Raw genomic sequence first — 18,695 nt, 5'->3', positions numbered from 1 at the left:
ATTACCTTTTCACTATCTCTGCTCAATCTATGCTCTAATGAGCTGGCTTTGTTCTCAGTGTTGTGACTGAACGTGACTTTGTTTTCATCACTTACAGACGACAGAAGGGGAGGGTGAGACTTGTGCTGGAGGAGACAAATAAAAAAAGGTACCATTCTTTGTATACCACTGATACCAAGTGTCAATTTAAATCAACCGTCAAAGAGTGTGCGTCTCGCATTTTAGTGTAATTAATTTAATACGCTGCCAGAATTTTATATTCAGGACTTGCTGGTACACTAGGTCCGAGAGATTTACTGCTGTTAGATGTCAGGAAATAAAAAGCTGTCCAGCAGTTAATCATCACAGTTTAAGAGATGCGGGTGTTCGTCCCTAATGACACTTGCAGCACTGCAGCCTCCACGCTCACCGTGCTCTGTAAATCAACCCACTAACAGGGGACAGCAATTTGACGACTGCTACAGTGAATGAAATCGCGATCATAGGGGTTCACAAAAAAACTTACTTGGATGTAGTTCGGCCAGAGTGTTGCCAGGGAAACAAGACGTTGCCGACAGCTGCTCGGTAGCTGTAGACACCCAAAAGTCCGAGGGCGAGGGCAACCTTGGAAACCCATGAGCATCGTCTTTGAACCAGGAGGTAGATAAAAACCAAACAGAAAGCAGCCAGCAGGGAGAGAACGGTCCGGTGTTCAGAGCTGGAAAACATAACAAAGAAGCAGACACGTGTAGGGTGAAGAAAAGGCTGCAGTCTGATATGGAGTTCATTTAAAGCACCATTATGTGACCTTTTAACGCTAAAATAATAACTTTTAAGTAATTGTGATGCTACTTTGTATCAAGAACATTGGTGTCTCTGTCAGTCCCACTTTAGGCCCTGAATAAAAGTGATGTGCAAAAATGACCGGTATGTAGCGCATTAGCCTGTCGAATATCCGAGTTGTAATTAATCCACTTAATTTAGTTAATAGTAAACAACAAAAGTGACTAACTGGTATGATAATATTTTGTTAAAGGGGGCACTATTTTGCAAATGTTCAGGTTCATATTTGTATTTTGTGCCTCAAGTGTCTCCATGCTTTAATGTTCAACAAGCTTTTTATTTTTCTCATATGTGCTGCAGGACCTCTTTTCACCCTCCGTCTGAAACCAGAGCCCAGTCTGCTCTGATTGGTTAGCTGGCTGGCTCTGTTGTGATTGGTCAACCACTTAGAGATGTTGCGCCCCTTAGACTATCACGTAATGTATTGCAGTGCTAGCCAATAGAAGCGCATTTTTTACATAGTGATGTCACTATGTCGCGGAAGTAAACACAGGCTAAAATGAATGTGTGTCAGGCGGACAATTTACATGCGCAAAAACCTAAAAAACATGCATACTATAACGGAGTGTGGCGCTTAAACTTTAATGTGCAAAAGCATCAAAAACGTTTACATTTAAAAAAGGTCTGAATAACCCTTCTCGACACCTTTTTGTAACTTCTATGTCATTCAGGTGATGTTTTCTAACTATCCCTCTGATACTCTCCTATTGCTCTGCCTTGGTTCTCAAACATTTACAGTTTCCTGATAGACAGAAAAGTGTTCTTGTTGCTAAAGTAGCGCTAACTGCTAACTGCTGCTATCTCAGTTTGCCCTGCTGCCAGGACTGCTTTCTTTGATCACCTGGGGAAAGTAGGTGTTTACACAGCTAGCACACAAGCTTTGAATGCTGGGAGGAGAAGATTTCCAGGCCTTGGGCAATGGGGAACGCTGGCAAGGAGCAAGTGAGAGCTTCACAAATTAAAAAGCTGCAAGACAGATGCAGGGAAGGCCTTTTTGCTGTTGCACTATTAAGAAGATTAGCTGGTTTGCTATATCTTGTGTTTTTGCACTTGCTTCATGTTTAGCTGTGCTAGCTAAGGAATTTGCTTGGAAAATTGCACGTATAACGTTACAGCTGTCCGCAGTTACAACAGTAATGTGTTAAAGAAGATCACAACATCGGAGGAAAATGAAACATGCTGTTGCTTTACAACACAAACAGTTCATTTTGTATCTATTTTGACACCAAAATCAAATAAGCAAAAATTCATCAGGTTATTTGATCAATCAAAGAAGAAAGAGCAACACTTGAAGCACCGTAGACTTTGAGCAACTGAGAACATTTTGGTGAGATGAAACCCAGCCAGTCATATCCTCAAGCAGTAGTTTAAACTTTAAAGAGGCACAGAACTCCAATTGTTCACTGGATTTCAGGCAATACAGTAGTATGAAATGACACTTCCACTGAGCACACACAGGTAATAAGACCTCAAAGGGCATATTTCAGAGTTGAAAAGAAGCTGTGTATTTGGACGTTCTGTGGATCAGACAGCGGTGGAAGTCGGGTACTTTTGAGACAAGATGAGGCGTAACACTACCTAGATCTCATTATCCGAGCAACAGGCAGTGCAGGTAGCAAGAAAGGGCAACGCTGGACAGGGAAAAGGTCAGAATCCACATCTCTATTCCACAATGTGATGCATGTTGAAGAACAAACCATAATCCCCTGGCCCATTCTGTTGACGGAATATTAATGGCTCTGAAACAGTCGGTTTCACTGAGAAATCACCCCGTTTTTCAACAGACCAAGCAATCACAGAAAGCTATTTTCCCTCCTTGAATTTTCTAAAAGAAATGCTAAGTGGAGGGTCCTGTCAGCTTCTCGGCCAGAAAAACACCCTTTAAAATGTTTCAGTGTCAGGAGCAAAGACTTGTATAACGTGAACACCTTACACCTTTCTAAATGTCACTGAATGATCACTACATTGTTCAGGGACTTATTTTGCAGTCAAGTGTCATTTCCTAGAATATTTCACTCAACCAGCCCCATGAAGTATTTCCTATATTTCCCATAATGGCCTTCAATTCTCACCAGAGAACAGGAGTGAACTTGTGTAGGTGGAAAGACAAAAAGGATTGTCACCTGACTGTGTTCCAGTCTACTGAGGCTTCTTTGTCTTTGGACAAATTGGTCGCTTTTTCTTACAATGAATTTATGTCTGTGAGACTGCTGAATGGTCGTACTTAAAATAGTCAAAGAAGCCTATTATCTTGAATTCTCTGTAGCTGTGTTGAAAAGTACTTCTTATATTTTTCGGTCACCTATATGTTCCCACCTATCCGCATGAAAAAGGCTAATAATTCTGCCTTGTCTTATGGGTTTTATGTCCAATATACTTCAAGATAAGCGTCTGAACACTAATATAATCACTCTGTAAATCCAGCTCTTTTGTGTTGTTTAAAGGGAACTCCATTACTTTAAAGGTACTAAAGAGAAATAGAGAAACAAACCACTCGATCTTTTTGCTATTCATAGAGTGTGTCTTTTCCCTGGGGATCCTCTCAGTAATCACATAGCTGCCAAGAGTAATTCAAAATCAGCCAGGTAGCTGCTGCTGTTAACACTATTCTTTCTGCTTTGCTGCCTCATGAAAACATCCAACTTTTACAAGCCAACTTAACTTGCCAGCTGTGTAGCACTGTTAAACTAGTTTGGTTCAATAAGCCTAGCTAACAGAACCTCATCGATGCTCTCTGATTCAATCCATTTTTAACACATTTTAACTTTTCCATACCATATATTCAAACAACACTTGGAAAACTGGATTGAATCACTTCTCCTCACAAATAGAAATAGATTTCTAATACAAAAATCTCTTTATACTTAAATATTTTATATTATACTGTCATGATTGTCTTATGCTTCTGTTCTGTGACGTAGTCTTCAGTGAAATGAAGAAGACTTTTCTGTTCTAAAGGAATTGGAATGTCCTTTTAAAATAGATTTCATCTTGACTTTAATTTGTAACCAATGGTGTTTGTTGTGAATTGTCATGACTCATGACTCATGGCCATACTGTATTTGATTTCTTTTGCACAGCTTCCTTTTCAAAAAGAGGTGTTGATGTCAGTGAGACTACCTGTGTGAATAAAGCATTTGCTAAGAGGCTAAAGTATTGGCTGACGCAAGGAGTGGGGATTGTTAAAAACACCACTATCATGACCAGACATGAGGAGTCACTGGCTAAAAAAAATCAAATCAAATCAAATCAAATCAAATCAAATGAAGGTTTATTTATATAGCACATTTTTAAACGATTTTTGGTCGAGCCAAAGTGCTGTACAAATAATAAAAATACCCTACAGTAAAGACACTTTACAGCAAATACAACAGCACAGTTTGTGCAGAATATCAGTATGAGAAAACGACACCCTCTGTCCTTAGACCCTCACATCGTACAAGGAAAAACTTCCGGAGAAAAAACCCACAGTTTAAAGGGGAACATGGGAGAAACCTCAGAAATAAAATGACTGTCATGTTTTAATCTCTTTTTGAATGATTAATTGAAGAGGAACAGTAAACCCTACCTGTTGAGCCAGTGTCCCATGTCAGGAAGATGAGCCCACTGCACCCCGGTCTGGTTGAGGGAGCGCAGCAGTCGGCAGCAGAGCAGAGTGAATGGCGGTGTGGCTAACGCTAGCCACTTCTCTGAGTAAATCTCTGCCTTAGGAGAGGGGTGACAGTCTTTGGAAGGGAGGATAGACTCTTCTTCGTCTCCAGTGCCCCTCTGCTCTCTGAAGTACTTGCGGCAGACGTCCTGGAAGACGGCGAGGCAGAGGGTGTTGAGCAGGAAGTACCAGGTTTGGTGCTCTTCCTCCACGAAGCTGCTGGCTGCCAGGCTGAGAGTGTGTCCCACCGTGCCGGCCAGCAGCAACACGTCCAGCTCCGACAGCGACCACTCACTGCCAATGCTCCTCAATGGAGACTGTTGAAGAAAACAAAAGTGCTGTTAGAGCAAAAACAATGTGTTTTGTGGTTAGAGTACAGAGCCGTCAACATTAATATGTTGCTTCTGTCTAAAGAGGCATTGTATTCATCTTATCTGTTCATCTGCTAAGTGTCTCATAAATCAAAAGAACAGATGTCCCGATAGATGTTGGAGCTAGAGACCAATATAATTTTGGTAGAGATTAGGGCGAGAAGGTATTTTGGCTGATCTTGCAATAACGATATGATTCAGTGTACTGGAAGGAATGATAATTGTTGCAGAAGTATTATTTATTTTCATAGAAGGTCTGAGGAAGGCTTTTTTTTTTTTATGCAGAGCATCTCTGTGGCCCAATTATATGAGTTACTTTTTATTTTAGTTTGACATTTTAACGACCATTTTACCTTGATACCAACTACAAATAGTGCAACAAATTCAAGGACAATAACCATAACATTCTGACTAGACGCTACACCTATTTGTAACCCCCAGTTAAAGTTATAATGTTCCACTCAGTGGGATAATCATTTAGATCAAACTACTGCTTTGGTGATTCATGCCAAATTGAAAAAAACTCATCTAGTGACACTTGTTTTCGACCAATTACTGTACACCTGCCTAATTATCTTACCAACATACTCAAACTCAAATCAAATGTGTCTATTGATGCATACTGCATATTTCTCACAAGAAACATTCTTCAGGTTTTTTTAGTTTTTTTACGAATACACAAGATTCAGTGAGTCATGTCATTTTACGGCATGTGTCTCATAGAGGACTTTTCTTTGGCCAGAGCGCAGCAGAGAGTGACCGTGAGCTGTCATTCATGAATTGTGGTCATCACTAATGTATATTTTAATCCCATTTAAAAAAATTGGTGTTTGGCCAATCGTGTACTTGTATGCAAATCATTTGGTTCGGTGACGGCATACAAAGAAAGTTCAAGTGAAGTTCAGCACCAGTCTTATAGCCAAACAAACGAATACAGACATGTATCTTAAGAGATCACCTCTATGACACTGAGAGGCTGAGATTGCACTTACACTATCTGCAGGCTTCAGCACCTGGTCACTGTGGGATTCAACATGTGTCGGTTTTCTTTACACAACATTAAATATTGAGTTCTGTTATTTGTGTTTCAAAAAAGAAAAACAACATCACTCAACTGTTGCAAATGTAGAGTCCACAGCTTGTAGGTTGCATACATATTCATACCTTATGAGAATAGGCTGTTCTTTATGAAATGTGTTCGATAACTATCCATGTATTAAAGTTCTTTTTAACATGTCCTAGATTAAATAACCTGTATACAACTACATTATCACACTTCTTTATCTTTATCCCACACATATTTCATGAATAATCTAAGCAGGCTCTGCCCGTTCATTTTTCAAAATCTGAATTCCCTTTACATTACTGAGAGGAGGATTGATGCCCTGTATGCCTACAACTTCTTTGTTCATTTTAGATACAAAATGTCACAGCCCAAAGGGATCTGTAATATGTTTTTCCAGCTCCACTGCTCCCTTTTCGAGTCTCTGTTCTACAGAATATTGCAAATTGTTAAATCTCTAAAGCAAAAATCCCCATGACCCTCTTCACTGAGCAAGTATTCTGCATTATGATTTGTGTTCGTGGCATTTGATTTCAAAGTGAATCGAAGACATACTTAATTGAAGCATTTGTAAAAAGTCAGCAGCATCACTATCACTAAAGTATTATTACTCTAATGATATACAATGTATGCAGGTTAGTGTTAGGGAATCATTTGCTTAGGTATTCAACCTTTGACACAGTTCATAGTTTTCTCTTCTCACTGTCTCTTTCCCCATGGCATAGGTCTACGGCCTTGGGTATTGCTGCTATCTCTCTTAAGGAGGGGCAGCTTGGGCGCGTTGTTGTTGCCAGCTTATGACCGAGCACAAGCTGACATGAGATAGTTTATTGTTCAGGGACATCTTCTTTTCTGGAGCGTAGGTTCCCTGGCGCACATTATTTTCTATGGACGACAGCTCCAGTTAAATTCAGGGTCCATATTTGTTTAATCTCGCTGATAAAGAATATTGATTATTACACTCTGAACTAGTTAAAACCTCGAACTACAGAAGAGTTCTTTAGAATTGGTTTGGCATCTCAACCGTGTGGTCAGATCGTGGCCCGTGACATGTCTTGTGAATTCTCCGGCCGAAGCTCCAAATAAACCGTCAGTGTTTGCCATCAAAGCTCCAGCTCTCCTCGTGTCTCTCTGAGTCCTGTCTCCAATTGCTTCAGAAGTTTCCCCCACAGTTCGTTTACGACTTGCATTTTGCAATCCCTATCAATATATCACAAATGATTGGTATTAATCCATTTTACTGCCTTTTTGACACAGTTGCCTATTGTTGTGAACTGGGTTAGGCTTGCGTGTACTGTCCTGACTGGTTCAGGTCTAACTTTAAATAAATAAATACGTTATTTCCACAGGTCATTCTAACTTCCAAGCAAGTCAGAATGACCTGTGGAGTACCACAGGAAACCCTGCTCGGCACCCTTTTCCTCTAAAAATGCTACTGATAAGACATGATTTTTCAAAACAATAACATTAAATACCATACTTGTGCTGATAATAATCAAATTAAAGTTCTTAGGGGTTGTCTTTGATCTAAAATTAGCATTAATGTTAAATAGGTTAAAATGTCTGCATTTTATTGTCTAAATGTTAACACTAGTCAAAGAGATTGTCTCAAAAAGTGTATTCATGCATTCATTTCAAGCAAGTTAAAAGCTTATCAAAGAAATCTCTGCCACCATCCAAACCGCAGCTTTGACCAAAACAACTTGAACCAATTAAACCTAATTTAAGTTTTTGCTTTGACATAACATCAATTTAAATAAAAACACTACTTAACTTCGACCACATTTTTGACATTTTCTCTGTATGAACAATTTGGTTTCCGGTCTGTGAAGTGTTCCAATCCAGTGAGGCTACAGGAATTTACTGGTCCCAATCTCTACGGCCCTGACCAAGACATAGTCCGGCGCATAACATCCATAATTTACAACCTGAACTGAACCCTAATGTGCCGAGATGGATAAAGGTTTTTACTCCTTTACCCTGTCCAGTCCTCCTCTGCACCATGACAAAGCACAAAACGTCATCATCGTTTTGAAGGGATGATGACATTTTTGTCAAAAATGTAATATTTTGCCTTCATATTGCTGGAGGATTTCTGGTTTCATCTTGGCATCCATGCCAGCCACTATTCATATTTCTATGACTTCAGGCACAAAGTAGTATGGAACTCAAAAATAAGTCACCATACCTTTGGAAATACTAAAACCATTCTTGGGTCCAATATGTGTGTATGATTTATCATATACTACTGGCAAGCCACTGAACACGACTCTCCTTCATGCAGTTGTGATCCATTTTGGACTCAGCCTTCTGTGAAAGGACTCTCAAGCTTTCTCTATCTAAAAAGTTATTTTCACCAAGTAAAAAAAGAGCGCTTTTGTATTTGTATTATAGACTCTTACAAACGTTGCGAAATACTCAATTAATATATTTTCAAAAGGTTGATATCCACCCTTTAGTCACCTTCTTTATAGACACCACATCTTAAATGAAGTGCACTCACCTTAAGGTTATTAAACTTAATTCGGCTGGAATTCTAATCACATTTCCGTTGAAGTGGTGAGTTAGTAAGTGTGCTTAATCTTCCTGTAGCGGAGAAACTAATCAGGAAACCTCTAATAAAAAGTTTAGATGCCGCCCTTAATGCAGTCATTTGTCAAGCCAAAGCAAGGTCAGTTTTGCACTTTGATCTGAACTTTATAAGTGATTTTGTAATAAGACCCGACTTTGAATAAAAAAAATGTCTCTTTCACTTATTTCATTTCGGAACTTTGTTGCACATTTTTTTCCTTCCAAGTATTAATTTGAGTTAAAGGTCGTTGGAAACTGTAAAAACAAATGCAAAATCGCCAACATCTGAATTGATCTCAAAAGAAATTCAAAGAGGACTCCCTTTAAATTCATTACCAAGACCAATATAGTGTTAACCAGATGCATTTCATAATCTTCATATCTAAATTAGTTTGTCAGTCATGAATCCTCCTGGGATGTTAACCTTTGCTAACCATTAACCTGCAAAGAAAACCTATATCACACAATACAGGACAGGGAATACCCCAAAAAGCATACTAGGGCCCCTTTAATTTGTCCTAATATGGTGACAGACATTTTAGGGAATAAATCTGAGGAATTGACCATGAGAAAGGATCATGTAAATCACATGTGTCAAACTCAAGGCCCGGGGGCCAAATCAGGCCCTTGGTGGATTTAATTTTGGCCCGCAGGATAATTTCTAATTACTATTAGATCTGGCCCGCCGGTATATTGCACGCACACCTTCACTCAATCCTGAGGGTTTCCTCAGCTCAGAGCCTGAGCCCAAACATTGATGAGCTTGCACCCAAGATGAGATGCCAAGTATCTGGCTTGAACTAGCATCACAGAGCAGCACACACTGAGTTTAGATGGATGTTTCCTTCTGCACTTTTTCTCTTGCGTCAACAGGGCATGTTTGGTTTCTTCTTCGAGGGAAATAGTTTTTCTGAAGCTGTTGTTGGCCTGTGGGAAAATGTAATCATAAGAAATGACTCCGGAAAAGCTGCAGATAGAGCCATAAGAAATTAATGCAACTGATTATTTAATGTTTAATGTTGTTTTTATAGGCAATCATTTAAGCTTTTTAGTCCCAGGTTTAATATGTGCAATAAGTTCATTTCAATACGTTTTGCAATAAACATTGAACCAGTCCGGCCCTCGACTAGTACCCATTTTTTTATTTTGGCCCACTGTGTATTTGAGTTTGACACCCCTGCTGTAAATCATTACATTGTGTTTTCCCTTACATTTTGTTGGCATAGTGTAATCTACAGATACAAAAGGTATTTTTTGTATACTGCAACTTTTTGTCTTTTACCTTTCCAGCAAAAGTGTGGTGATTTCTCAAGAATCCCCTGCTGGATGATGAAGCACACTTTACTAAGCTCAGTCATTACCCGCCAGCTGAGCTATGTGCAAATTATTCTGACATTTGTGTGACATTCAAACTGAAAGAAAAATATTCGACAGTCTTTTTCAAGAAAGCCCGAGCCACAGTATATTTCCTCCACATGCTCCCGAGTATAGATTTAGGAGTTTATTCCTTCACCCAACCTTAATGTGGATTCCTCCTGAATTTTCTTTTTTTACCCTATCAGCACTTTGCAAACTTCTCAGAAGGGAAATGAGATATAACCTTTACAGATAAATTATAATGAGCAAAGAGGTGCAGCAGTAAGAGGACTCATATTTTAGGCCAATTTAAACAAACACTAAAGACGGAAAGATTCCACCTTCTGAGTCCCATTATATCTGATACGCTTATATGATATTGCCCACATTTAGAGGAGCGATCTCAACATCGCATGCAATTACTTTTATTTCTTGAGGGTGAATTTCAACATGTCATACTTTAAAGGTGGGGTAGGTAAGTTTGAGAAACCGGCTCGAGATACACTTTTTGTTATATTCCATGGAATGCTCTTAACATCCCGATAGCAATGAATATCTTAAGTGCTTTGACAAAAAATCCATTAAAAAATGTCATCTGTGGAAGCCGTAATACTGTAAAAAGCACGACCAATCATTTTAGCCGGCCCGGCTAAAATAACTGGATGGCCTACCTGCCTGTCAGCCTTCCATCTGTGCACACACTTATCTCGTGCCCTCATTGGTCATGTGCGCGTTCGTGTGTACTGGAATTCATCATAATATAGCCTATATTTGTAATATAAAAGCTGAGTTTGTTTAATTTTAACAATGTGTTCACATAATATTGATCATAATTCTGTGTCATTTAATTAAAAAGATAAAGCTTGCGTAAATAAATTATTTTATCATTACTTATTTAGTCAAAATATTGTTTGCATCATTTTAACAGAAACTGATAAAACGTAATGATTATAAAAATTAGAGCTAATAGGTTTTTTTATTTGTATTTGTGCCAGTGTTTCAGTCTACGCGTGGTCAGGGAAGACCATCCCACACGAGCATAAAGGTTGCAGTGGTGGTGAGTCAAGGTTTTGAGGTTTGTAATGAATCTCTTACAAAAGATTGAAAAAAATGCATCAGTTTATTATTTCAATGCAATAAATGTTTATGGAGAGCTAGTGGGAAGTGACACAGCTCAGCCAAATAATACCTAAACACTCAGCTGCCACTTTAATGGGCACACCTAGCTAAAGCTAATGCTGTCTAATGCAACAGTCATTTTCAAGCCATAGATGGTTTTGCACTGATATAAGTGATTTTATAATTTCACAAGACCCTACATGACTTTAGCTAATTTTTGCCTTTCATTTTTAAACTTTTTTCTCCCTAAATAGGAACTCAAGCTGTATTTTATAAGCATTTAACTGAATTGAAAGGGATTGAAAATTATTAAGCTAGTCTCCTTCTTTGAATTCTCCACTTCTGTCCTCAGTTTATGTTTCTCTGCCAGTCCAGACAGCAGTTACTGGGTCTTGGGGGGGCTGTAGCATGAAGATTAGCTATAGCCACTGTTGGCTCCGGCTCTTCTCATCAGCTGTGTTAAGAGATGACCCCCTACTTTCTCCTGAATACGCATTCAGCAAGATTGTAAACACTCTCTCCATCAGATAATCATAGGACTAAATATGCTAAGTCAGATAGTCAATCTGAACGTCACAGAACCTGAGGGTTGGTTTGGGCAGAGGCTGTGTCACTACGATGCATCAGCAAATGTTTTCGTCAATTATCCGGGGCGTAACTTCCATCAATTGTAAGAGTCTGACAGCAGTTCAAAGTTCTCCTGTGTATTTCTTGTGTTCTGGATTTTTGCTCCAGGAATTTCCTCACAACACTGAAAGATGTCCAGTAAGATGTAAGACTGGCAACATCTGAATTTATCTTAAAAGAAAAGTCGAAGAGGACTTGCTGCAGTTTTGCCTCTCTTTGGAAACTAAAAGGTAAAACTAAACTTTTCTAATGGAGAGCGGCGGGTACATCCAGCTGTGGACAAACAATGATCCGGACAGATTCAATCCCCCTAGACTGGAACCTTTTTGATATGGAGTGTAATGATTGCAGAGGTTATAAAGTCCTGCAAAAAAACAAGCTGTTTAAGATGATGGATTATGCTCATCAATGCGGCAGTGTGTTTCAGGAAATGTGAGCTGGTTTGAATGTATTTTAAAAACTATGGGAGCCTGTGACTTCTGGGACACAGAGTGAACCTGCAGCAGAACAGACTGTAACAGCATCAGTTACAGAATCATCTCATTGTTGTTCTGTGGGAATGAGCAGTCCAACTCTGGAGTTTTAGAAACATTGTTCATTAGGGTGGTCCTTAGTGCCATGTACATTTTCAAATTCATTTATTTTAAGCTCCAACCTCCGGAATTCGTTATAGTCAAGAAAACTCTCCTGGTGAATTTTTTTCAAATTCCAACAACATTTACCCCTCCCTCATCGACCTTGAAGTTTAACCTGGGCTGCCACACCAGCAGCCACGGTGCTGCAACTGAGGCTAAACTTCAAGGTCGATGAGGGAGGGGTAAATGTTGTCAGATTGAGGAAGGAGAGTTTTCTTGACTAATAGAATGAATTCTGGGGGTTGGAGCTTAGACTTTCCGACTTTCAATTTTAAGGACCACCCTATTGTTCATTCTCTATAACTCTCACATTCACTGTTTTGAATGTTTTTGAGTGTCAACATAAGGGCCTGTGTCCGCATAGCGCTTTATTTTGAATGTTTCTTTCCAACTATCAAAACAAATGACCCAAAAGTCCATTTGTCGGAGCAGATTGGCCAGCGGACCCTAAATGTTGCTGGTCATCAATATTTTACTTTTACTGCCTTACACGGTTCATCCTCCGTGCTCTACGGCTGTCAGACGGCTGTCAGATGGCTGTCAATGGTGAAACACGTTCATACTTAAATGTGAGAGCAGGCCTCATCAGTTGGTTGTAATGGTAAAAAAAACCTTTGTCAAACAAATATATGGTAGCACAAACAGATAATAAAAGGCAAGCGTGTATTGCTAGTCTGTCAGACGGCTGTCAGACGGCTGTGAGTGGTGAAACTCATTCATACAAAGTGTGAGCACAGTCATACTCAGTTGGATGTGCTGGGAGCATTTGTTGTTGACAAATGGCTGCGAGGTGGCTCTGCCCAGTGGCTCTGCCCAGTGCCCTGCCAGAATATCTCTGTGGACTCAAGCCCTAAGACAATATTATTTTAATGCTATTTATTTAAAGTTACATTACTGCATTAAAAATGTAAAAATTAAAAGCTACTCCTCACTTAAATGCCAAACCATTTTCCTGTGCAATACCGGAGTGAAAAGGAGTAATTAAGGGGCTCTTTGCAATCATTCATGAAGACGCATGATAAGCTGTGCATACAGCCAAGCACTATTTGATTAAAATGAATGGTGGCCAAGGTCTCAAATGGACTAAGGAGCACTCGCTGAAACACTTCTTTTCAGCCCCTTATCGTGGAGTGATTTTTCACTTGTCACAGATCCAAGAAAATCTAGCAAAACCTTTCTTTTTTTATCAGGACTTTGTTCCACAACATATTCAAGGGATTTAAGGCTGCTTTAGAAAACACTTTGCTAACTCAGCTAAATCACAAAAGAGCGTGCTATCGCCCCTGAGCCTCAGTGGATTTAGTAATGTTCGCTCAAATAAATGATTGTGTTTCTCTACCCGCGGGAATAGATAAATGAAATGTATAAATGTTGTATCTTTCAAACAGCAGCAAGTTATAATCTTTGTTATGAAGCAATCACAGACCAGCTGAACTCTTTAACTAGTTATATTGAGGTTTTACACGTGCATGTTTGCACCTTTGAGGGCAAACATCTGTTCCAATCTGTACCTGTGTTTTGTTGTTGTTATATTTATCAAAAACTCACCTTCCCGTGAATCCTCGCCCCTAGGGGGAGTCTCCGCGTTACCAGAGAGACCAGAATACAAAACATTGCTGAAGAGAAGGCGACGGCGGCGAACACGAGTCCCCAGGAGAGGCTGCAGAAGTAACAGGAGCTCTCAGCAGATGTGCACACCAAGACGTGCACCGAGGCGAGCAGCAGGCACATGAGGTAGAAAGGCAGCGAGAGCAGAGCTGAGAGAACAGGAAGTTCCACCGCTGCGTCACCGCTCAGAGCCTCGGGCATAGCCAGCAGTAAGACCAGCAGGAGCTTCATGGCCGGGAGAGAAGAGGAACTGTGATCACTATTGGTTCAACTTATACAACCACAGAAACCCATAAACAGACATTTTCTTTATTTTGGTAGATGACAGCACTGCTATCTAATCTGGACACTCATTAAGTATAATAGAGTGCGTCAGTACATGTTTCAAGTTAGGCAAGGGGTTTGTAATATTATGATGAAAGCGTTTGGGAGCATTGTGGGGGTTTGGCTTTTTGCTCAAGGACACCCCTCAAAGTACCAGTACACACGCTGTACTGGATCCATTTGGGATTTGAACTCTCCATTCTCCAAGCCAAGGCCATACAGACTGAGCTACTACTGTCCTATATGTTCAAATTGTTGTATTTTTCATGCAGTGCAATTACATCCAAAGACGCCAATAGATGCAAATCTGCGCTAAACGTAGCATGATAAAAATGGAATGAAACCTGTCAGTGTTGACATTTTCCTGACTTAACTGTCCTTCTGACTTTGCTGAATCAGAAATGGACGAAAATTGTTTAGCAGTCAGTCGGCACCCGTTCTCAATAATGAACATCTTAAATGCCAGTGAGTTTTAATCATTTGAAAGTTACACGGCAAGTAGATATCTTTGTGTATCAACAATAATGTCGCTGGCTTTTATGCCAAATTACAATTACATTTTCAGGAAAATGCTCTGATTATTTGACTGATCGATCAGTCATTCCACAGGAATATAATACCCTCAGTGGTTCGGTACTTTTTCATGCAAACATGTCAGAAAATGTTATGTGTCATGTTATCTGTTTTATATCCTGTTATACTGAATATCTTCATCAGATCAGACAAATCCGACAAAATAAGACATTAAAATACATCACCTTGGACTAGAAGATATTTGTGAAGGACATTTTCACACTTTTCTGATATTTTATGGATCAAACAATAATAAGAAGAAGAAGATTCAACTTATTGTCATTACGTAGCACAGGTACTATGTAACGAAAAGGTTTCTCTGCATTTGACCCATCCTAGTGTTAGGAGCAGTGTAGGGAACGGTGCCTTGCTCAGGGACACCTCGGTAACACTTGGTCTTTCCGGGACTTGAACTGGTGACCTTCCCGTTGCCAAGCCAAGTCCCTATGGACTTCGCCACCCATCGCCCAATAAATCAAGGAATGTAAAAAATGTATCTGCAGATGAATTGATAATAAAATATAATAGTTAGGTGCAGCCCTAAACTATCCAAACTCCATGACGCAGTGGTAAAGCTCCCAGAAAATAATATAAACGAGAAAGATGGTCAATCAATCTTACCAAAGCTTTTTCTTCTAGCTTTTTTATGAAAACTACACTGCTAGGAACATTTCCTTCTAGACATTTCCTCAGATCAGTCCTAAGGATATATTAAATTGTGCTGCACTCACCTGGAACACAAACACCATGCCTGCGATCATGGAGTACATGTCGTACTTGCCCAGCTGTTTGCTGAGAGCCGAGCTCATGGCAGCCAGGGCCTCCACATACTGCTTCAGGACCTTTTTGCCCATGTTGCTGAGCACCTCAGAGGTGTTGCCCTCCAGGAAGAGCTTCATCCAGCTCCCATGAGCCTTTTCAGCCACGCGGAACTGCTCGAAGCCTGCCTCTGGAATCAGACAGGGGACATCTGTATCAACAACTGGCAAAGTAGACTTAGAGGGAGCATTAAAAAGGATTAGTTGATTTTGCTGTCATGTACTCAAAGACTTAAAACTTCTTGTTAGAACTTTTGCATTCATATAGATTAGTCAAAATGAGGACATTCGCAGCATCTCATTTATGAACTCTATGGGTTTCCCGACTGGTGTCACATATATTTTGCACTGTTTATTTGTCCTAAAATATCATCTTTCAATTTAAAGTATCTCTGATACAATCTCTGATTTTCAATTACGGTACTTAAGATACTTACATAATCAAACATTAAAGAGGCCCTATTGTGATTTTTGGGGTTTCCCCTCTCCTGTAGTGAGTTGTATACGTTTCTTTGCATGTAAATGGTCTGCAAAGGCTACAATCCCAACATTTCCTCCAGAGGGAGTTTCTCTCCCAAGCACTTCCACCTGCCTGAAACGCCTCCATTGGACTCCTTTGTTTACTTCCATAACATAGGGACATCACTATGTAACACTTGCGGTTCTATTGGCTAGCGCTCTGACACATGATAGGCTAAGGGGAGGGACATCTCTTAGTGGTTGACCGATTATAACAGAGACGGCCAGCTAACCATTCAGAGCAGAATAAGCTTGGACTTCATAACAGAAGAGCTGGTAGAAATGCCCATTCTTTACTATTAGCTTAATAAAAATAAAAACTTAAATCATAAAGAAGTGAAAAAAAGCAAAGGCATTGGGAAGTGTTTTATCTCACAGAAAAAGTCTCCTCAGAGTGCTGCCTATCTTGCTGTATTTCATCATAAAGAAAATACGTGCCTTTTTTTTTTTACCAATTGTTTCCTTATGAATGAGAGTCCACTAATCATATTAGACTTCATCAATCATTCTGAAACATGTTGGATGGTTTGAATGGAAATCTATTCACTTTCTTGTTCTGGTTCCTGTGTCGATAATGTTACTTAAATTGAAAAGATAATAAAATGCCTGTGGTACAAAACACTTAGTCCTGAAAAAGCAATGTATAATTTGTCAGGATTCTAACAATGACAAGCTATGACTCATTCACATGTTTACTCATAGCAGACGAAATGGTGCCTGCTTTCATTTGACTTCAGTGCTTTAGGAACCTGCTCAAGGACGAACGGATGGATGGACGCACGCACGCACACACACACGCTTCTAAAAATAATATTTTGCAGTATAGCACCTATCACAGCAGCATCAGGCATAGGGGTGATAAATAGTGAGTGTGGCTTTGCCAGACAGAGGGGTTGGTAGAAATATTAGAACCTTAAGCCACAGGCATGAATCATACAATATCGATGGCCCCGGCCATGTTTCATCTGTCTAAGAGAACAGGGATTGGTTAATGGCTCTCCGAGATGCCTGAGGTTAGAAGCACATGAAAAATGAAAAAAAACAATATGAAGATTGAACAAGGCAGACAGTGATGGATCTAGAAATTTGTTTTATGATAAGAGTCAAAAGCTACCCCTCCCAGTGTTTCCCACAGGATTTTGTGAGAGTATGGTGGTTGGACTTTGGACCCTAGCAGTGTCACGGTACATTATTTTAAAGCATCATTCTGGTACACGTTGAGAGCATAATGCTTAGGTGGTTAGGGTTAGATTTATGAAGAGCTTTGTGTTCTTGTACAACATTTGGGGTTTTTAATTGTGTGCCCAACCTCAGAGAAACAACCAAGCAGACTTGTGTCAGTCATGTGATGGGGCCAAAGAATTAAAGCTAACTCAACTTTCCAGTGTGAACACTTGGATAAACCTTATTCAATTATTAGGCCATGACATGATACTAATAGACAAATCCAGTTGATTGTTCCACAAAAACCTTTTACCCACTGACTAAATTGGGAAAAAGAGGTCGTTGTATATATATTTATCGCTTAAACCAACTTTACAGTATGAATAATTGGATAACTTTTTTAAATTACCGGTTGAGACGCAGCAGTTTTGGGGCGGGGTTTATGGGAAACACAACGACTCTATAGAGAGGCGAAGTCCCTCCCTTTCCGGTTGAGCTCCATGGGACCTTATTTCGGAAAAGTTATGCATTGAAGTCAATGGAGAGAGAAAGATTATCTTTCGATCCCGTTTGAATTGTGCCACGAATTACACATATGATGTTTGTCAATTTAAAAGATAATTTTACAAGTCAAAAAAAAAAAAATGTGTCGTAAAACTGTGAAGTAACACTTTTTTTTGTGTGAAACGCTCAATGAACTACATCTCACGTCTCGCACCACACACCAAGACGGCCGTCACGTTGGCACATTTCACTTCTTTCTTTCAGAATGAGGCGAAAAGTATTAAAAGAGGTGAAAATCACTACAAGTCTGGGCATGTTGAGAGCTGTACATACACACAAGGGGAGTTAGTCGGTTCCGTAAGAGCCAGCATGCGGGACCGGGATTCTGGGATTTGTAGTCTTTCTTGCGTATTTTTCATAGTCTTATATTTCAACAGTTTTACGACAAACTGTGACTTTTTTGACATGGAAATTATTAATTAAGATTGACAAACATCATATGTGTAATTCGTGGCACAATTCAAACGGGATCGAAAGATAATCTTTCTCTCCCCATTGACTTCAATGCATAATTTTTCCCATGGGGCGGAAGTAGAAGGGCGGGACTTCGCCTCTCTATAGGCCCAATGGTAGTAATCTTAATTACCTGAAGATCCAGGTATTTTCATACTTGAAAGTCGGCCATTTTGTCTTTGTGTACCACTTAGCAAATGACATAGGAATGAATGGGGCCCAGCCTCTAACGCTGTTTCCAGTTATCTTTAAACATCCATGATTCAGAATGAAAAACGTTGAGAGAACAAAGCTTGTCCCAAAATGAAATGTAACCTTTTTAAGGGTCAACTCTCATGGACACTGACCCTAACCCTTTCGAAAGATGGGCCAAATTGGAGTTGTGTTTACAAACTACAACTGACAAGTCCTATTCATTGTGCCTTTGAATTGGGTTTTGGATAATGCACGATATAAATA

The 18,695-nt window shown here is 39.7% G+C and overlaps 1 protein-coding gene across 1 annotated transcript in view; it reads right to left on the bottom strand.

Annotated features, from left to right (window-relative positions):
• Nucleotides 1–18,695, bottom strand: part of pigg (phosphatidylinositol glycan anchor biosynthesis class G) — a 78,258-nt gene that overhangs the window by 30,145 nt on the left and 29,418 nt on the right. The window contains exons 7-10 of the mRNA XM_034121240.1: nt 15,450–15,667; nt 13,762–14,046; nt 4,391–4,788; nt 506–697 (exon numbers count right to left, since the gene is read on the bottom strand). Of these exons, the coding sequence (XP_033977131.1) occupies nt 506–697; nt 4,391–4,788; nt 13,762–14,046; nt 15,450–15,667 (1,093 nt within the window). The remainder of the gene's footprint in view (nt 1–505; nt 698–4,390; nt 4,789–13,761; nt 14,047–15,449; nt 15,668–18,695) is intronic.

The sequence above is a fragment of the Trematomus bernacchii genome, unplaced genomic scaffold (assembly GCF_902827165.1).
Source record: "Trematomus bernacchii unplaced genomic scaffold, fTreBer1.1, whole genome shotgun sequence".
In the NCBI taxonomy this organism is placed as follows: domain Eukaryota; kingdom Metazoa; phylum Chordata; class Actinopteri; order Perciformes; family Nototheniidae; genus Trematomus; species Trematomus bernacchii.
The sequence above is the reverse complement of the archived record's forward strand: the minus strand, read 5'-3'. Positions and strand labels throughout refer to the sequence as shown.